The sequence below is a fragment of the Gorilla gorilla genome, chromosome 1 (genome assembly GCF_029281585.2).
Source record: "Gorilla gorilla gorilla isolate KB3781 chromosome 1, NHGRI_mGorGor1-v2.1_pri, whole genome shotgun sequence".
NCBI lineage: Eukaryota > Metazoa > Chordata > Mammalia > Primates > Hominidae > Gorilla > Gorilla gorilla.
The window spans coordinates 173,070,197-173,090,429 of NC_073224.2; the positions used below are offsets into that span (position 1 = coordinate 173,070,197).

The following is a 20,233-nucleotide window of genomic DNA, read 5'->3' on the forward strand; positions in this document are numbered from 1 at the left end:
TTTCTCTCAAGCTAGTCTACACTCAAGTCTTCAGTAGTTAGCTAGTTGTCTTTTAAGTTGCTGGCTTCAGTGGCATTTTCTGCTCCCAGTAGGTTGTGATTCTCTGTTTTCAACTTGTCTCCAATTTCCAAGGTAGTTGTTTGTTCTCCTTAAATAGAGGAAGAACTGTTTTATGAGTTAATGTTATTTTATTGTCCATATATTCACTTTGAGATGGCTGTTAGACTAGAGCTATCTAGTAGTCAATTATTCACATGAGTATGTGAACCTGAGAATTTGAGACAGGTCTCAGTTAATTTAGAAAGTTTATTGTGCCAAGGTTCAGGATGTGTACCCGTGATACAGCCCCAGTAAGTACTGGCAACATGTGCCTAAGGTGGTCAGGGAATGTCTTGGTTTTATACATTTTAGGGAGTCATGAGACATCAATCAATATATGTAAGAAGTACATTGGTTCCATCCAGAAAGGCAGGGACAACTTGAAGCAGGGAGGGGGCTTCCAGGTCACAGGTAGGTGAGAGACAAATGGTTGCATTCTTTTGAGTTTCTGATAAGCCTTTCCAAAGGAAGCAATCAGAATATGCATCAGTGAGCGGAGGGATGACATTGAATAGAATGGGAGGCAGGTTTGTCTTGAGCAATTCCCAGCTTGAATTCTCCCTTAGCTTAGTAATTTTGGGGCCCAAAATATTTTCCTTTTACATTTCCCCCATTTCTTTTTAAAAAAATCTTTTGGAGAAAACATTTTAGAAGAAAATGAGTCGCTGGTCTCAGGTTTTATCTGATCTCTCATGGCTAGGACAGTTTGTTCCTAGATGGGTTAGGTCCCAAAGCTCATTTTTAGCAGATTGTGAAGTCTCATGTCCTATGAAGAGGAAACAGGGGAGGAAGGGAGAAAAACAACAACAGAAGAACAATCCTGGAAAAATTGATATAGGCTATATTACTCTGAAGTCCATACATCAGTAAGTAGGTATGAAAGTGGCTTATGTATGTAAATAGGTTGCTGTTTATTTTCTTCTGAAGTTTAAGTTGTCTGGCTTCAGTTCACAGGGCTTTAAGAAAGCACAGCTTAGTTTTCAGTGACTCCAACTTAGGAAAATGGGGCAAAAAAGAAGGAAGAAAATTGAAAACATTATTTTGAAGACTCGTGGCCAAGAAAAATTAGAATTTGGTCCAAACTGTAGAAAATAATAAACATTGAGAAAACATTAGGAAAGACTAGAATCTAACAACAGGTCTTCTATAGTTTTGAAACATAATTTTTCTCTCCAGTTTCCCATTTTTACTAAAGACAAATCATGGTACGACTGGTTTGCTTTATTATACTTGGCCTAATTATTTCTATACAGTGCAACAAGAAAATTTTTACATAGGCTTTTAAACTGGCTTTTTTGGACTTTCATAGGAGAAATCTCAGATAAGACTTACAGCCAAGCCCAGCCATGGATTTATGCAATCAAATACCTATGAGTTGGGTGAATTTCCTCTCCTCTTGAGGTTCCAAGATAAACCTGAGGCTTCTGAGCCTGTCAGAAAGTGACATTCTTCACTTAACACAGGTCAGAAACCCTGTACAGGGACTATGTACACAAAATATGAGGCCAGTTTTTCCAAGGGCTTTATTGGTTCCATAAGTCACGTTTGATTCCTTAAAGGAAAGCACACCATTTCAGTCAAAGCCTTGGTAAAATAACCAATTTCTCCAATTTGTGTCCTGTTACAAATTAAAACAGATTCTTATTGCACTTGTGCAAATGACTGTATTACCATAAGTTAAGAATACTCACAAATATTTCCAAATTGTGGAGAAATCAGGTAGTGAGAAACAAATATGCTCAAAATTTTGTTCATACGAGTATACTAAACTCTTAAAAGCTGTCAATAGCTCAAAAGAAAAGTTTGAAGACTAAAAAACAAAGGATAAGCAACATTTAAAGCAAGAGTTAAAAAGATTGCTTTAGTCTCCTGTCAGTTCAGTTTATGGAGTTAACTCCTGTTCTGCTTGATAGTCATGAACACTTCAGCTCTCCATGAGAATCCTGCAAGTTTTTTTCCCCCTCTATTCTAATGTCACAATCTGCAAAGTTATCAGAAACTTGCATTTAAGAACACCTGTTAGAGTTCCATAGTTGATTATAGAACCACCTAAAAAGGACCAAAACAAGACAACAATTGTCCATGGATGACAAAAATTTTAGGGCAGCCATAATCAAAGACACAATTGACAAATGTGTTACCTCTGTGGCACACAATAATTTAACAACAATTACAATTACTGATAACGTACACTAAGTTAAATCAGAATTATAGGAGTTTCCCATCATTTTGGAACACATGCCAATAACATTTATACAAATATAGCCCAAAGAAAACCAAACATCATTTCATATTTGACAATGCTTCCTGTCTAATTTTTATACCAAATAAGCCAAATTATGTCATTTTTGGACTTTAGGGGACCTAATATCTTAAAGGATTAATTAGGTCAGGAAAAGACAATTTATAAATTGATTTTGGAAAGTTTGTAAAATATCAAAGGTTTAAAAGTCTTGATACCATGAAATAGGATCATAGGTCATTGTAAAATAAGTCATTCATTTAACCAAAGTGATAAGGAATTCAAAAAAGAAAAGGCAAAAATCTTCATTCTTTGAGAAAGGAGACATAATTTTCCGAACAAGCCCTAATTAAAACAGCATGAAGCCAATTAAATTTATTTTTCAAAATTTTATAAACTATAAAATTTTAATTTTGACCATAACATAAAGCAATACAGCTTCCAAATGCCTTTTATAACCTTTATTAAGGAGTTGGTTAATGCTTCAAGAAAACCCTGTTAATCTGACACGGGCCCATATACTGGTCTTGCATCAGTGTGCCTTTGACAGTAATGATTATAGAGAAACTGAACTTATTTTATCTCTTAAAATCAGCCCTTAAAATCCCACATTCCAACCTCTTTCACAACAGTCACGGGAACTTGAAGAGTTGAATGGCTTTAATTATTGGCCCTGTGTCTCAGGGATGCCGTTTATTTTGATTAGCATCTTCTATGGGGCCTGGAGATAAGGCTTTAATTGCTGTCAGTGTTAAGATTTAGCAGGACTTGTCCTTTTAGACCCAGGAGTCAAAACCCTGTAACTTAATGTCACAAGTACTTTAGGAGTACATACAGAAAGATACATGGATGTAATAACCTTAATTTAAAAAAAAATTAATCTCAATTTTTTTATTCGTAAGCAAACCAAAACAATATGACAACTTGACCATATAAAAGTTTTTTTTTTTAAATAAATCCACTTATTGTGATTTACACCGATTATTCATGATATGCTTGAACTTTCTGGTTTGTCCTGAACATCCCTCCTTCTTAAAAAACCAGTCATTTTATTTTAGGACTAAATTTACCATATGGGATTCTTTTTTTTTTCAGACAGAGTCTTGCTCTGTTGCCCAGGCTCCACCTCCTGGGTTTAAGCAATTCTCCTTCCTCAGTCTCCCAGGTAGATGGATTACAGGTGCACACCACCACACCTAGCTAATTTTTGTATTTTCAGTAGAGATGGGGCTTCGCCGTGTTGGCCAGACTGGTCTCAAACTCCCGGCCTCAGGTGACCCGCCCACCTCAGCCTCCCAAAGTGTTGGATTACAGACGTGAGCCACTGTGCTTGACCAAAGATTTTTTTTCTCATATAAAATTATTCTCTTTAAGCTTTCTTACCACACAAAAACCTCTTTATTTTTATAACTTCCTTTACATTCCTGTTATTTCCTGGTTCCTTTTACCTTGTTTTATATGTAACCTTTAAATAAACTTTGAATTAGACAAAACTTGTACGCCGTTTTTTTAAAATGATACACTCTTTTTTATTTTTACCAAGAAGGTTTTTCTACAATATAAACTTTTTGGAAAATAATGAAATATCAATTATTGAATTTAATATAACCTTAGATTCTAAATTATGACAAGTTTGTCTACAAGTATTTATTCCATTACATTTACCTAATTATTTTAATTGTTTACCTATATGACCTATGAAAACTGCAATAGTCATGATTTAAAGTTATGAAACCGCCATTGCAAAATTATAACTGAGACAGTGAAAAAGATATGACCTAACTGACTCCATCTTCTAACCTCCAAGCTGTCCTTGTTCATTCCTGAGCACAGGCGAAAGGAACTTTGGGAGGTACTTAGTTTATAGTTTAGCTTTGAAACAAAGATGATAACAGTTCTTTCCCAAAACAAACCTCCTTATTGCCTGTGGACTAGAATGCCTAAAGCCACAGGTTTAGAAGTTATGGTAATCTTACTAAATAATTCAAGATGAGCTATTTTCATTAAGCCAATATTAATGTCTTATTTATTAAAGATTACAGAGCAAAGGTCATTCTGTCTTGGGCTGGGTTTATGGTTTTATAAACCCTTTGCCAAATTTTGACACCTTATAGTATTTGTCAGGGATAAGTATGAAATTGCTTGATTAATAAATGCAAACAAAATGTATGCTGGCAATTCTTAGGACATTTCTAATGTTACTTTACCAGTAATTTTAAAGCTAGCTTATTTATTAAAGATTTTACTTAAGTTACATAAACTCGAAAAAGCATTTGACTAGTCTTTTCCTTTTTAGTACCTGATTTAAGTGCTTTTATTTTTAAGCCAATTAATTAGAGCTCTTTTATATATTTTTAGTAGTGAAACATTGCGTACACAACACATAAATACATAGACATATTAGGCATGCAAATAGAAGTACATTTTATAGGTTCATAAAAACCTTTTTTTTTTTTCGTTTCTTCCTATCTTAGATTTTCTGATTCTTGATAACCTGTTTCACAACCCTGGGCAGTTGTCAGCTAAATAGCCTTAAATGTGCATGTTAAAGGAAACAACTCAGGTGAAAGTCAGATAGCAAAATTTACATTATAAGATGCGGAGAGAAAAAGTTTTATGTGCTAGAAGGAAATGAAAACGGATTTAATTGCCATTAAACATAAAATTGTAGAAATTATAAAAGTCTTTTTAATGCACATACACACAGATTCTATAGCTTTTACTTCAGAACTTTTAGCCACGAGATAAATACAAATTCACTGGCTTGCTAAAAGAACTTGTTGGATCAAAACTGGTTTTTATCTTAACAGAAAAGTAACAGCAGATTTAGAGCAGGCAGAAAAGGAAAAAAAATAGAGAAAAAGAGGACTTAGGAACTCTATAGTTTGCAGGTTGACCTTGTAAATGTGCACAAATACCATATTATTTCCATTTTACGTAAACTTTGGCAAGTAGAGGTGCCGTGAAACCTATGGAGTGCTAGGAAGATGCATTCTGCTTGTTTTCACCTCACTCTTAGATTATTTATTTCCCACTTTTTTTTTTTTATTGTTATTTTTTTTCTAAAGGAGGAACAGAGCTGTGGCCTGGGGTTTTTGTGTGGTGGATTGATATGTGCTGTTTGTGGACAGGACTCCACTGTGTGTCACCACTGAGTCGTTTCCACCTTTTTTTTTGTTTGTTTTTTTGAGACGGAGTTTTGCTCTGTTGCCCAGGCTGGAGTGCAGTGGCGCGATCTCGGCTCACTGCAACCTCCGCCCCCACCGGGTTCACACCGTTCTCCTGCCTCAGACTCCCGAGTAGCTGGGACTACAGGTGCCCGCCACCACGCCTGGCTAATTTTTTGTATTTTTAGTAGAGATGGGGTTTCACCATGTTAGCCAGGATGGTCTCGATCTCCTGACCTCGTGATTCGCGCGCCTCAGCCTCCCAAAGTGCTGGAATTACAGGCGTGAGCCACCGCGCCCAGCCTCCACCTTCTTACTGTGTCTCAGTTTCTCTCTCCAGAGGTCTGTGACCTCAGAGAGGGCTGAAAATGCTGGGTCATCAGCCCTTATATATATTTCCTGGACAAGCCATTTTTAAAATTAATTTTTGTTGGGGATTTCCCTGCAGGGCCACAGTTGCCCAGATACTCCCACGAGACCCCAGGGTACCCAGGGGCACCTTTCAGTTTGGAGGAGCAAATGCCCTTTTCCTTTGGAGCTGAGAAAACTCAGTCTCTCATTAACATATGAAAACAACAGTTCAGTTCCTCATCCAAATGCACACAGACAAACCGAATTAAGATTAAATTTGGGAGAAAAAGCAATAAAGACTTTGTAGAATGCATCTTTGAACTAGAATTAGGATCCTTAAACAACAACTTCAAACCAGAACAAACAACAACAAAAATCCGCAACAATATCATCACTGAGCGCTCTAATTGTGAGGAGAAATTAAGACCAGCTGGTTGTTAATCTTAACTTGAGCCAAGGAAAACCCCAAGTCAGTTACTTACCTAGGGATGGGTCTCAGGCTGGAGACTGCTTTCTACCATCTTAGAAGCAGGAAAGAAAAAACAAACAAACAAAAAAACCCTCATTTTCCCTGTTGGAAGAAAGCTCAAACTCCATAAAGGAGTTACCTGCCTTCCATCGTCACGGAAGCAGGAAAAACTTGCCATTCTTGTGTCGGAAGCAAGTAAAACTCCAAAAAAAAGGGAGTTGTACAGCAAAATAAACTTTAGATCTCTAGCAAATTTGGGGAGATCAGGGATTCTCTGAAGGGGGTGCTCTCAGACCTCAGCAAATGGCCCTATTGGTTTGAGCCATAAAGTTAGCTCATGCTGTTAACAAGCACTGATAGGAAATTTGTCAAAGGTCAGGGGCATCCACGCTCAGAATCCCTTCGTGGTTACCAAAATGTGAACCCCAAAAATTTGAGACAGGTCTCAGTTAATTTAGAAAGTTTATCTGGCCAAGGTTGAGCATGCGCGCCTGTGACTCAGCCTCAGGAAGTCCTGGAAACATGTGCCGAAGATGGTTGGAGCACAGCTTGGTTTTATACATTTTCGGGAGGCATGAGACATCATTCAGTATATGTAAGAAGTACATTGGTTCCATCCAGAAAGGTGGAACAACTTGAAGCAGAGAGAAGGCTTCCAGGTCACAGGTAGGTGAGAGACAAATGGCTGCAGTCTTTTGAGTTTCTTTTTTTTTTTTTTGAGACACAGTCGCACTCTGTCGCCCCAAGCTGGAGTGCAGTGGTGTGATCTTGGCTCACTATAGCCACTACCTCCCAGATTCAAGCGATTCTCCTGCCTCAGCCTCCCGAGTAGCTGGGATTACAGGTGTGTGCCACCACACTCAGCTAATTTTTTTTTTTTTTTTTTTTTGTAGACATGAGGTTTCCACATGTTGGCCAGGCTGGTCTGAAACTCCTGACGTCAAGTAATCTGTTCCCAAAGTGCTGGGTTTACATGTGTGAGCCACCGTGCCCGGCTTCATTCTTTTGAGTTTCTGATAAGCCTTTCCAAAGGAGGCAATCAGAAAATGCATCTATCAGCTGGGCACGGTGGCTTATGCCTGTAATCCCAGCACTTTGGGAGACCAAGGCGGGCAGATCCTGAGGTCAGGAGTTTGAGACCAGCCTGACCAATGTGGCAAAAACCTGTCTCCACTGAAAATACAAAAATTAGCCAGGTGTGGTGATACACGCCTATAATCCTAGCTACTTGGGAGACTGAGGCAGGAGAATCACTTGAACCTTGGAGGCAGAGGTTGCAGTGAGCCAAGATTGAGCCACTGCACTCCAGCCTGGGCAACAGAGTGAGACTCTGTCTCAAAGAAAAGAAAAAAATATGCATCTATCTCAGTGAGCAGAGGGATGACTTTGAATAGAATGGAAGGCAGGTTTATCCTGAGCATTTCTCAGCTTGACTCCTTCCTTAGCTTAGTAATTTTGGAGGCCAAGATACTTTCCTTTCACAAGTATGAAGAGTAAGGCAATATTTTGAGTTGGATATAATGATTTGGAGATTATTCATTGTTTCAATAAATGTATTAAACAGCCACTGTATTATGTACTGTGATATTGTAAAATAAATATTTATTTGGTCTTTGATCAAATGGTCCTTAGGATCTCCAGAGTGTTGTCTTTTTGTATGCTAATGAGTTGACCATGGCTAGTACCTTCTAGGTAGCTTCAGGATGGGGGTTAGTCATCTGGAAGACAAAAGCATGATTATAGGGTTGGGACCTTCAGCCCCACCAACCAAACCTTCAGGGAGGGGAGAGAGGCTGAATGTTAAGTTGATCACCAATAGCCAACAGTTTCATCAATCATGCCTACTTAATAAAACCTGCATAAAAACCAAAAGGACTGGGTTCAGAGAGCTTCTGGATAGCTGGGCACATGGAGGTTTCCGAAAGGTGGTGTGCCCAGAGAGAGCATGTAAGCTACTGGCTCTTCCCTTGCTGTATGCATCTTTTAATCTGTATCCATTGTAATATACTTTACAATAAACCAGTAAAAGTAAGTGTTTCTCTGAGTTCTGTGATCCACTCTAGCAAATTAACTGAAGCCAAGGAGAGGGTTGTGGGAACCCTGATTTTATAGCAGGTCATTCAGAAACAGGCCACAACCTATTTTTTCAACTGTCATTCGAAGTCAGAGGTAGTCTTATGGGACTGAGCTCTCTGCCTGTAGGATCTGAGACTATCTTCAGGTAGATAGTGCTGGAATTGAATTGGAGGACACCCAGATGGTATCCACTGCAGAACTGATTGTTTAGTTGGTGTGTGGGGAGAAACCCTACACATTTGGCCACAGAAATCTGTATTGATTGTTGTGGTGTGAGAGCAGAGCAAAAACAGTTTATGTTTTTTCCACACTTGGGTACTGTTGTAAGCATTAGGGATACAACAGGGAATGAAAGAGCCTAAAGTTCCTACCCTCATGGAACTTAGATTCCAAGGGGAAGCAATAACTGATTCACAAGATAAATAAGTTAAAGATATACTATGTTAGATAGTAAAAAGTTCTAAGGAGAAAAATGAGGCAAGAAGATATGAAGTACTTGAGAGAGAATTTTGACATTTTAGAAAGGGAAGCCACGGAAGGCCTGAGGCACAGGGGCTGCCCCTGTTGTTCTGGCATTTGGCCATGGAGTGATTAGGGCAGGTGGGGAGAGGGTAGTTTTTCATTAAAGACCTAAAGAAAGTGAGGATGCTAAGTATGTACCTGTATGAGAAAGAGCATTTCAGGCAAAGGAAACATAAATTCAAGTCTTTGATATGAAAATGTTCCCAGCATGAATATAAAGGATGCCACTATGGCTGAAGCAGAGTAAACAAGGAAGAGATCATGAAAGATGAAATCAGAGGCCTAGCTGTATGCATGTAAGACTTTTTAAGTCATAGTAAGGACTTAGGCTTTTATTCTGAATGGGATGGTAAATGAAGGATTTCGAGTAGTCATATTTTATTTTATTTATTTATTTTTATTTTATTTTATCTTATTGTTCTATATTTGTTTGAGACAGGGTCTCGCTCTGTTGCCCAGGCTGGAGTACAGTGGCATAATCATAGCTCACTGTAACCTTGAACTCCAGACCTCAAGCAATCCTCCTGCCTCAATCTTCCAAAGTACTGGGATTACAGGCATAAGTCACTGTGCCCAACCCTTACATGTGTTTTAAAGAGGTCATTGTGGTTGTTATGTGGAGGATAAACTTCAGGGGATCAAGGTTAAGTAGGAAGATGAAGCAAAAGGCTATTGCAATAATCCAAGAGAGATAGGATAGTGTTTGGACCAGGATGGTAGCAACAAGAGTGGTGACAAATGAATGGATTCCAGATGTATTTTGAAATTTGTTTTCACCCAAGCAACTGGAAGAGTAAAGTTGCCCTTAACAAAAATAGGGAAGAGTGCAAGAGGAGTGGATTTCATCTTTGCTGGATGGGGTGAGGGTGATGTGGTGGTGGTGGTGGTGGTGGTGGTGGAGGTTAATGTCAGGAACTTAGTTTTGGACATGCTAAGTTCCAGTTAGTGATGTCAAGTAGGCAAGCAGATATACAGAGGAGAGGTCTAGTTAGAGATATACATATATTTGGGAATAATTTTCACATAGATTACTTTTAAATCATGGCATTAGATGAGTTAACGAGACTATGAATGTAAATAGAAAAGAGAAGTGCAAGGATGATTGCCACAGAAAAGGGAGGAGGAAAACCAAGCAAAGAGAGTGTCCTATGATCCAAGTTAAAAAAAAAAAAAAGAAAAAGAGAAAAGAATAAACAACTGGGTCAAATGCTGCAGATAAGAAAGATAAAAACATTGAAATGACCATTATTAGAGTTAGTATTGTGGAGGTGATTGGACCTTGGTAATAATCCTTTTGATGGAATGATAAGGGCAAAAACCTGATCAGACTCTATTCAAGAGAGACTGTGTGTGTGTGTGTGTGTGTGTGTGTGTGTGTGTGTGTGTGTGTGTGTATGTGTGTGTGTGTAGAGAGAGGTGGAAACAATAAATAGGAGATTTTTCCCAAGGGTTTGCTATAATTAAAGGAAACATGAATGACTGATAGCTGGAAAGACAGGTGAAGTAAAGAGAAGTTTCTTGTTTGTTTAAGATGGGAGAAATAACAGCTTGTTTACATGCTGAAGGTAATTATCCAATAGAGAGAGAAAAACTTATGATGCAGAGAGAGAACTGCTAGAGCAATGTCCGTGAATAGGCAGAAAAGAAATGGAATCTGGTATGCATGTAGAGGGAGTGACCTAAACTGCAATAATAGAGAATTCATTCAGAGTAACAAGAAAAAAATAGAGAATATAGGCACAGATATAGGCAAGTGCATAGATGTGACAGTGGGAGTATGAAGAAGTTACCAGATTGCTTCAGTTTTCTCATTCAGATGGCTGAGAGTGAAAATGTGAGAGGAGGTTTTCATATTTGAAGAAAGAGAAGGTATAAGATAGCCTTAAAGAGTGTAGTAAAAAATGGACCAAGAAAATACAGATTGCTGGCACATTAAGGACCTTGATTAAGTTAATGACCCATAATTTAAAGTGAGACCTGTCATCATAGTTGGGTATTTTTCTTCCAGTTTCATTTAGCTGCACAGGTTGAGTTTAAATATAGTGTATTATTGCAAAATTTAGGGTATAGTTAGTCTAATAGATAGGAAGTCATTGCCATTGAAAAAATAGTTTATTATTCACAGTTCCAAGGAAGAGGGGGCCCACCACACCACAGGGGACTACCCAGAAGTAATGAATGAAGCAGCATAGACAACTTTAAGATTAGCTACTTTGAATAATCTCAGTAGGTTCTGGGGCACAGGAGCTGCCCCTCTTGGTCTGAGATTTGGCCATGGGGTGATTAGGACAGGTATAGTGGCACAGAGTGTAAAAACCCCATAATGGTGTGGATTCTGGATTGCTTAGTTTGCATTTGACAAGTGCATGCCTTGGAGGAGGACTCCTCTTAGTAAAGAGGATGGGAGGCAAGAAGAGAGGCCAGAGGCCAAGACAAGGTAACTTAGGCATAGCATCAGGTTGTCCAGAATAGGGCATGTGTTTGACCCATGCATGTAGGTCAGATGTTACAGTATCAAATTTACAGACACTATAAACATGGTTAATATACAGGTATAGGCTCAAAGTAAGAGGATAATTGGAAATAACCATGATTTTGGTTTTGCCAGCAAGTATGCTGAAATGAAGGGAAAGGTATGGTAAGAATGTAAGTAAAGAATGATTATAATAATTAACTATCAATTATAGTAACTAACCATAACCTCAAGAGGGAAGAGGTGGCATGAGAAAGATGGTAGAGGAATAAAGCATGGTAGAATCAAGGGCCTGAAGGTCATAATAGGGTCGAAGGATTGGAGTTTGAGAGGGTATATAAGCTGGAAAAATAGGAAATTCTGATTGACCTTCTAAAAACAAAAGCCACATGTATGACCATGGGAGTAAGTGTCTGAAGTAGCAAGGCAGGTAAAATCATTTATGTGAGAAGATTTCAAGGAGCTAAGAGGTCAGCGTATTTGAAGGATTACCTTCATGGATATTGAAATGCTCAAGAATTATGCCAGAAGTAGCTATTAGAGATAGAGCCAGTGACTTAGGATATGAAATCTTCAGAGGATGGTAGAAAAGAAAGCTAAATGCCATAAGAAAGTAGAGTACTTGTGGTCATTGAAACCATGGAATTTACTCAGGGATAGTGTATATAGTGAGAAATCAGGTAACTAAGATTTGAGCCTAAACGTAATCTGTAAAAGGGGAGCTCAAAGGAAAAGGGAATGGGAGGACCGGATTTCGTAAGGATAGTAGGGCAAAATGTTAAGGAGGAAGAGAATGAGAGAGTTGAAGGTAATGGCAAAAGAGTGACTCAATGGATAAATTGTGGATTAAAGATTAATAGAGAAAAGAGAAATCTAAAATGTTCTGATTATTTGGTAGAAATGGAAAGGTCAGGTGATTAGAGGTCTCAAGGAGGTTGAAGAATAGTCTGTGGTAGGAGAGAAACGAATCTGAGAAGTCAATTTTAAGAAGGAATGGTCAGCTGAAGAAGAAAGAGTAAAGCTAGATTGTAGTTACAGAGCAAAAAGAGAAGTCATGTAGTAGGCAGTATTACTGACTAACATTTTAAGAAGTTGGACTGAAAGGAAAGAGAGATATAGTAATAGGTAGAGGAAGACATAGTTAAAGGAAGGATTTTCAAGTTGAGGAGATGATTGGGGCATAATTTTATGCTCACAGGGAAAAGAGAAAAAAATAAGATAGGAGACCTGGAATTATGGATGGAGAAGAGTCCCTGAGACACCAGTGACAGGTTTCAGAGTTCACATAAAAGGTTAGTCTTAGATAAGAATGGCAACTCTTTTACTGAGAAAGGAAAAAAGAGATAAGTGAGTTTGTAGGAGGTGGGAGAAGAATTTAAAGGAGGTGGTGAAATAGTTTGAAGGAATTTTTATATGAATGATAGTTTATTTTTTTTTAGAGATGTTGGGGGTTTAGTCCTTAGAGATAGAAGGAGAATAGGGTAGGATACTTAAATGTAAATTTGAAATAGTGCACAAATGGAATTCATTTACTCATATATTTTAAAAATATTTATTAAGTGTCCATGGTATACTAGGCACGGTGCTGGGTGCTAGGGATACAGCAGTGAACAAGACAAAGTTCCTGCCCTAAACATGCTTACATTCTGTAGAGGGGTGGACAACAACAAAATGTCAAGTAACGATAAATGCTATGAAGAAAAATAAAATATGAAAACTGGATTGATCGTTATTTAAAAATATTTTATTCTTGTCAGATTTTTTATGATTTAAAAAGTAAATGTATTATTTAAAATGTTTTCTTTGGAAGCATATTTTTATAATCTCAGGGAGGATCATCCCCATTTTATAGAAATCCATATTACAGAGTACTAGAAGGAATAAAATGATAAGGTAAGTCCTTGTCTTAAGGAATTTACAGGGTAAATCCAAAAGTGAAAAAATATTTTTTCATGGATATAAATATTTTGATTGTAACTTCTCTTCTTATTAAAAAGGACACGGTGGCTCATCCCTGTAATCCTAGCACTTTGGGAGGCTGAGGTGAGACGATCACGAGGCCAGGAGTTTGAGACCAGCCTGGCCAACATGGTGAAACCCCTCTGTACTAAAAATGCAAAAATTAGCCAGGCATGGTGGTGCACACCTGTAGTCCCAGCTACTTGGGAGGCTGAGGCAGAAGAATCGCTTGAACCCAGGAGGCGGAGGTTGCGGTGAGCCGAGATCACGCCACTGCACTCCAGCCAGGGTGACAGAGCGAGACTCCGTCTCAAAAAAAAAAAGTAGTATATAATTCAGGAAGGAACACGCTATTCTTTCTCAGGCTTTATTAATCATGTTTAAATCTGCCTATGTAACTGCACTATACACTCATGTGTGCTTACTATGTGCCAGGGACTTACTAACCATAATACAAAAATTAATTTATTTAATCCTCATAATAACCTATGAGTTAAGTACTATTATTATCCTCATTTTGCAGACAAAGAAACTAAGACCCAGAGAAGTCAGCATGGACTTAGGATCTGACTGCCTGGGTTCAAATCTCAACCATTGTAGGAATGTTTCCCCTTAAAGCCTCTGTGGCTTTATATAAAATAATATTAATAGCAACCTCTTGGAATTATGAGGAGAAAGTGATTAAATATATGCCAACTCTTTAGAACTATGTTTATACATAATAAGATTTCAAATAGTTATCATTATTTCTTGTTATATGTTTAGATTGTTCACATGTTTTTACAGGAAATCTACTTTTTTATTGTTGGTTGATTTTTCTTTCCAATCTTGAATCCTTTGCATTATATTTTATTTTTCTTATATAGGAACAATGCCACACAACCAAAGAAGTCTATTAGCTTTTTTGCTACAATGAAAGCAACTTCAGTGAAAGGATATACTGGTGCAAATCAAAGCAGAATGGCTGTGTCCAAAACCGTGCTTATTCCACCTGAACTGAAAACTGTAGAAAAAACAAATCCCAGTATAAAGACAACACAGGTAATATTCTTAGAATTCTGAGTTTATTTGAAAATGGCACTATGAAAAACTCAATTGAAATGTTAAAGATAGAAAATATGCTGCTTTCAGATAATCACTCGTAATTTTGAAATACTGATTTTGTTAATTTTTACCACATATTATTCCATACAACATAATATTGACACTTGGCTCCTATAACTAGTTATTGATAAGAAGAATATTAGAGTGGAATGAGAAAAGTCTATTCATGACCTTAAGAACTATTTGCTTATGGTATTAATTATATACATTACAACTATCTTTCACTGTTGTCAGCAATATAGTCTTGAAAATACAATAAAATTATTTGTCATAAAGTCAGTTATTTTGCCTTACTAGAATATTCATAATTAAGAATTGACTCTTTTAAACTTTTAATCAAATGATTATATATAAAGAAAAGCATATAATATATAATTTTGAATGGGTTCAGCATTTGTTTACATGGGACATTAAAAGCAGAGTCCATAAAAGATAAAATTCATAAATTGGACTTCATCAAAATTGAAACTTTTACTCTTTGAAAGACATTGATAACAGAATGCAAAGAAATGTGACACAATGGGGAAAATTATTTACAAAGCATATTTTGATAAAATACTTATAACTAAAATGTATAAACAACCTTCAAAGCAATATTAAGACAACCCAATTTTTAAAAATTAGCAAAATACTTGAGCTAACACTTCACCAGAGTAGATAAACAGATAGCATGGGAGCACATGAAAAGATGATCAGTATTAATTAAAAACCATACAATACTGCTAAGTACCTATTAGAATGGCTAAAATTAAAAGACTGATCATATCAAGTATTGACAAGTATGTGGAGGAACTAAAACTCTCACATGGCTGGTAGACATGGAAAATAGAAAACAATTATTTGTCAACTTATTAAATGTTAAAATATACCTACTATATCATCCAGCTATTCCATGTCTAGGTATTTACCAAGAGAAAAGAAAGTATAAGTTTATATAAACACTACTACATGAATGTTCATAGCACCTTTACATATAATGGCGGAAAACTAAAACAACTCTCATTTTATTAAACAAATACTATATATTTGCACATATGTATTTCACTTATTTATGTGTGTATATACACATACACATATATATGAACACATGCATTGAAATATATATGCATATGTATATATACACACACAAACTATATTTCATTTATTTATATATATATAAAATTATTTTCTCCAATGGTGAAAATATTTATTATATATGTATATTTTCTCCAATGGTGAAAGACTGAAAGCATCTCTCCTAAGGTCCAAGAACAAAAGGAGGATGCCTGCTTTTACCACTTCTTTTCAACATAGTAGTGGCAGTCCTAGCCAGGGCAATTGAGCAAGGAAAAGAAATAAAAGGCATCCAGCTGGGCATGGTGGCTTATGCCTTTAATCCCAGCTCTTTGGGAGGCCAAGGCAGGCGGATCACTTGAGGTCAGGAGTTCGAGACCAGCCTGGCCAAATGGTGAAACCCCGTCTCTACTAAAAATACAAAAAAACTAGCCAGCCATCGTGGCAGGTGCCTGTAATCCCAGCTACTTGGGAGTCTGAGGCAGGAGAATCACTTGAACCCGGCAGGCAGAGGGTTGCAGTGAGCAGAGAGAGCGCCATTGTACTCCAGCTTGAGGAACAGACTGAGACTCTGTCTCAAAATAAATAAAAGGCACCCAGATCGGAAAGGAAGAAGTAAAGTTCTCTCTGATGTGATCTATATGCAGAAAACTGTAAAAATTACACATACACACACACACAACTAAAAAATTCTGCAAAGTTGCAGAATAGAAAATCAACAACACAAATTAGTTGCATTTCTAACAATGAATTTCCAAAAAGGAAATTAAGAAAAAGATTGCATTTACAATAGCATCAAAAATAATAAAATACTTAGGGATAAACATAACAAAGGAGGCCAAAGATTTGTATGCTGAAAACTACAAAACACGAAAGAAAGGAAAGAATACACCAGTAAACAGAAAGACATTTCTTGTTCATAGATTGGAAGGCGTAATAGTGTTAGGATGTCAATACTACCTAAAGTGACTTACAGATTCAATACATTCCCTCCAAAATCCCAGTGATATTTTTTCAGAAGTAGAAAAACCTATCCTAAAATGTATATGAAATATCAAGAGATGCAAATAGCCCAAACAATCTTGAATAAGAAGAACAAAGTTGGAAGTCTCATACTGCCTGATTTTAAAACTTATTACACATCTATAGTAATCCAAACAGGGTGGTAGTGGAATAAAGACAAACATATGGTATAGACCAATGGAATGGAAGGGCCCAGAAATAAAATTTCACATATATGGTCAAATGGTTTTGACAAAGAAACCAAGATTACACAATGGAGAAAAGACAGTTTTGTCAACAAATCTTGTTGGGACAACTGGATATCCACATGGAAAAGAATGAAGTTGGATCCTTACCTTATACCATCAGCAAAAATAAATTCAGAATGGATCAAAGATCCCAAATAAGAGCTAACTCTGTAAAATTCCTAGAGGAAAATAGGGAAAAGAAATTATTTGCCAACAATTTCTTGCATATGACAACAAAAGCATATGCAGCTAAAGAAAATATATATATATATATTGGACTACATTAAAATTAGAAATTTCTGTCTATCAAAAGACATTAACAGAGTGAAAAAACAACCCACAGGATGGTACAAAATATTTGCAAATTATATATTTGATAAGATGCTAATAACCAGAATATATAAATAACTACAAATTAACAACAAAGAAACAGCCCAATTAAAAGAATGGGCAAATAACTTGATTAGATATTTTTACAAAGAAGATGTACAAATAACCAACAAACACAGGAAAAGATACTCAACATCACTAAACATTAGGGAAATGCAAATCAAAATCACAGTAAGACACCACTTCATGCCCATTATGACAGCTACTATTAAAAAAAAACAAAACAAAATAAGACATGGAGGAATTGAAACCCTTGCATACTGTTAGTGGATTGCGAAATGGTGTGGCCACTATGAAAAATGGTATTGTAGGGCCAGGCATGGTGGCTCACACCTGTAATCTCAGCACTTTGAGAAGCTGAGGCAGGAAGATTGCTTGATGCCAGGCTCAGCACTTTGGGAGGCTGAGGCAGGAGGATTGCTCGAGGTCAGGAGTTTGAGACCAGCCTGAACAACATAGCAAGACCCCATCTCTATAAGAAAATGAAAAAATAAATTAGCCAGGTGTGGTGGCAAAAGCCTGTAATCCTAGATGCCTAGATGCTCAGGAGAATCACTGGAGCTCAGAATTTCAAGGCTACAGTGAGCTATGATCGTGCCACTGCACTCTAGCCTAAATGACAGAGCTATATCCTTTCTCAAAAAAGGAAAGAAAAACCGTATCGTGGTTCCTCCAAACCTTGAAAGTAGAAATACTATATGATTCAGGAAGGAGTATATATCAAAAGACTTCAAAGCAGAGTTTCAAACAGATATTTGTACAACCATCTTCATATCAGCATTATGCACAATAGCTAAAAGGTGAAAGCAACTAAAGTCCTCATCCACAAATGACTGGATACACAAAAAGTGGTATATATACACAATGAAATATTCAACCTTAAAATATAATGAAAAATCATTGATGAAATTAAAATCTACATTATAAAAATATTCACTAATAGAAATAATGTACTATTGTGATGGTGATAGGTAAATAATCAGTAAGCTAAAGAAGAAATTAGAAGGAAAATCAGAAAATATTCTGAGATGATAGATAATCAAGACACGACATACCAAAGCTTATGGGATACAGCTAAAGCACTGCATAGAGGGAAATTTGTAGATATACATTTGTATTAGAAAGAAGAAAGATCTCAAATAACTTACCCTTCCAACTGAAGAAACTGAAAAAAAAGAGTGAATAACACAAAATAACATGAAATAAGCAGAAGGAAGGAAATAAAAAATATTTGGGTGGAAATTAATGAAATATTGAATAGAAAAACAATAGAGAAAATCAATGAAAACAAAAGCTGGTTCTTTAAAAAGATCAACAAAATTGAAGGGAAAAGCATCTTAAAAAATCCAGCATCTTTTCATGATATAAACACGCAACAAACTAGGAAAAGAAGGGAATTTCCTCAACTTGACAAAGGATTTACAAAAACCCCACAGCTAACATTATACTTAATCGCACTTAATCTCCTTATGATCAGGAACAAGACAAGTCCTTGCATTGCTATTCAACATTATCATGGAGGTTCTAGGCATGTAAATTAGACAAGAAAAAGAAATAAAAGGCATCCAGTTTGGAAAGTAAGAGGTAAAAACATCTTTATTTGCAGATGGCATGATGTTATATATACAGACTCCTAAGGAATTCACTAAAAAACTATTAGGACTTGCAAATGAGTTTTGTAAGGCTGCCGGATACATGATCAATATGCAAATGAATTGTATTTCTAGACACATGCATAGAACCATTTGAAAATTAAGAATGATTTATTTCACAATAGCATCAAAAACAGTAAAATACTTAGGAATAAATGTAATAAAAGAAGTGCAAAATGTATGCTCTGAAAACTATAAAACATTATTGAAAGAAATTAAATAAGATCTAATTCAATGGGAAAGTATCCCATGGTCATGATCAAAAGACCTACTATTGTTAAGATCGTTATACTCCCCAAACTGATCTGTAAACTTAACACAATTGTTATCAGAATTCCAGCTGACTTCTTTGTACAAACTGACAACTGATTCTAAAATTCATATGGGGCCGGGCGCGGTGGCTCACACCTGTAATCCCAGCACTTTGGGAGGCCAAGGCAGGTGGATCACCTGAGACCAGGAGTTCGAGACCACCCTGAACAACATGGTAAAACCCCATCTCTACTAAAAATACAAAGTTAGCCAGGTGTGGTGGTGCATGCCTGTAATCCCAGCTACTTGGGAGGCAGAGGCAGAAGAATCGCTTGAACTTGGGAGGCAGAGGCAGCAGAATCGCTTAAACTTGGGAGGCAGAAGTTGCCATAAGCCAAGATCGCACCATTGCACTCCAGCCTGGGCAACAAGAGCAAAACTCTGTCTCAAAAAAATAAAAATAAAATAAAATAAAATTCATATGGAATCACAGAGGACCCAGAAGAGCCAAAATCATCCTGAAAAAGAGCAAAGTAGGACGATTCACACTTTGCTGTTTCAAAAGTTACAAAGCAATAGTAATCAAAATCACGTGTTATTGGCCCAAAGATAGACATGTAGATCAATGGGATACAATTGAGAGTTCAGAAATAAACCCATTTACCTAAAGTCAACTGATTTTTTATGATTGCCGAGATCACTCAATGGGGAAAGGATATTCTGTTGAACAAATTGTGCCAGGATAACTGGATTGCCACCTGGAAAAGAATGAACTTAGACCCTTACCTCATATTTTCAAACTAATTCAAAATTTATTAAAGACAGATTTAAGAGCTAAAACTGTAACACTCTTAGAAGAAAAGAGGTAAGACCTTGGATTTGGCATAGGATTCTTATATGTGACACTGAAAGCATATGTAACAAAAGAAAAAGTAGACAAATTTGACCTTATGAAAATTTTTAAATGTTTGCATCAAAAGCATATACAGAGTGAAAAGATAACCCACAGAAATAGAAAATATTTGTGAAACATGTATCTGATAAGAGCTTGTATCATATATAAAGAACTCTTACAATTCATTAATAAAGACAAATAATTATTCATCATACAATCTGAATGCTCATTTCTCAAGAAAATATATACAAATGATCAAAAAGCATATGAAAATATGGT

The 20,233-nt window shown here is 36.6% G+C and overlaps 1 protein-coding gene across 1 annotated transcript in view; it reads left to right on the top strand.

The window, feature by feature from the left end:
• DNAI4 (dynein axonemal intermediate chain 4) overlaps positions 1-20,233 on the top strand; it is a 117,462-nt gene that overhangs the window by 5,348 nt on the left and 91,881 nt on the right. Inside the window, 1 exon segment of the mRNA XM_031011786.3 lies at positions 14,225-14,399. Coding sequence (XP_030867646.3) covers positions 14,225-14,399 — 175 coding nt within the window.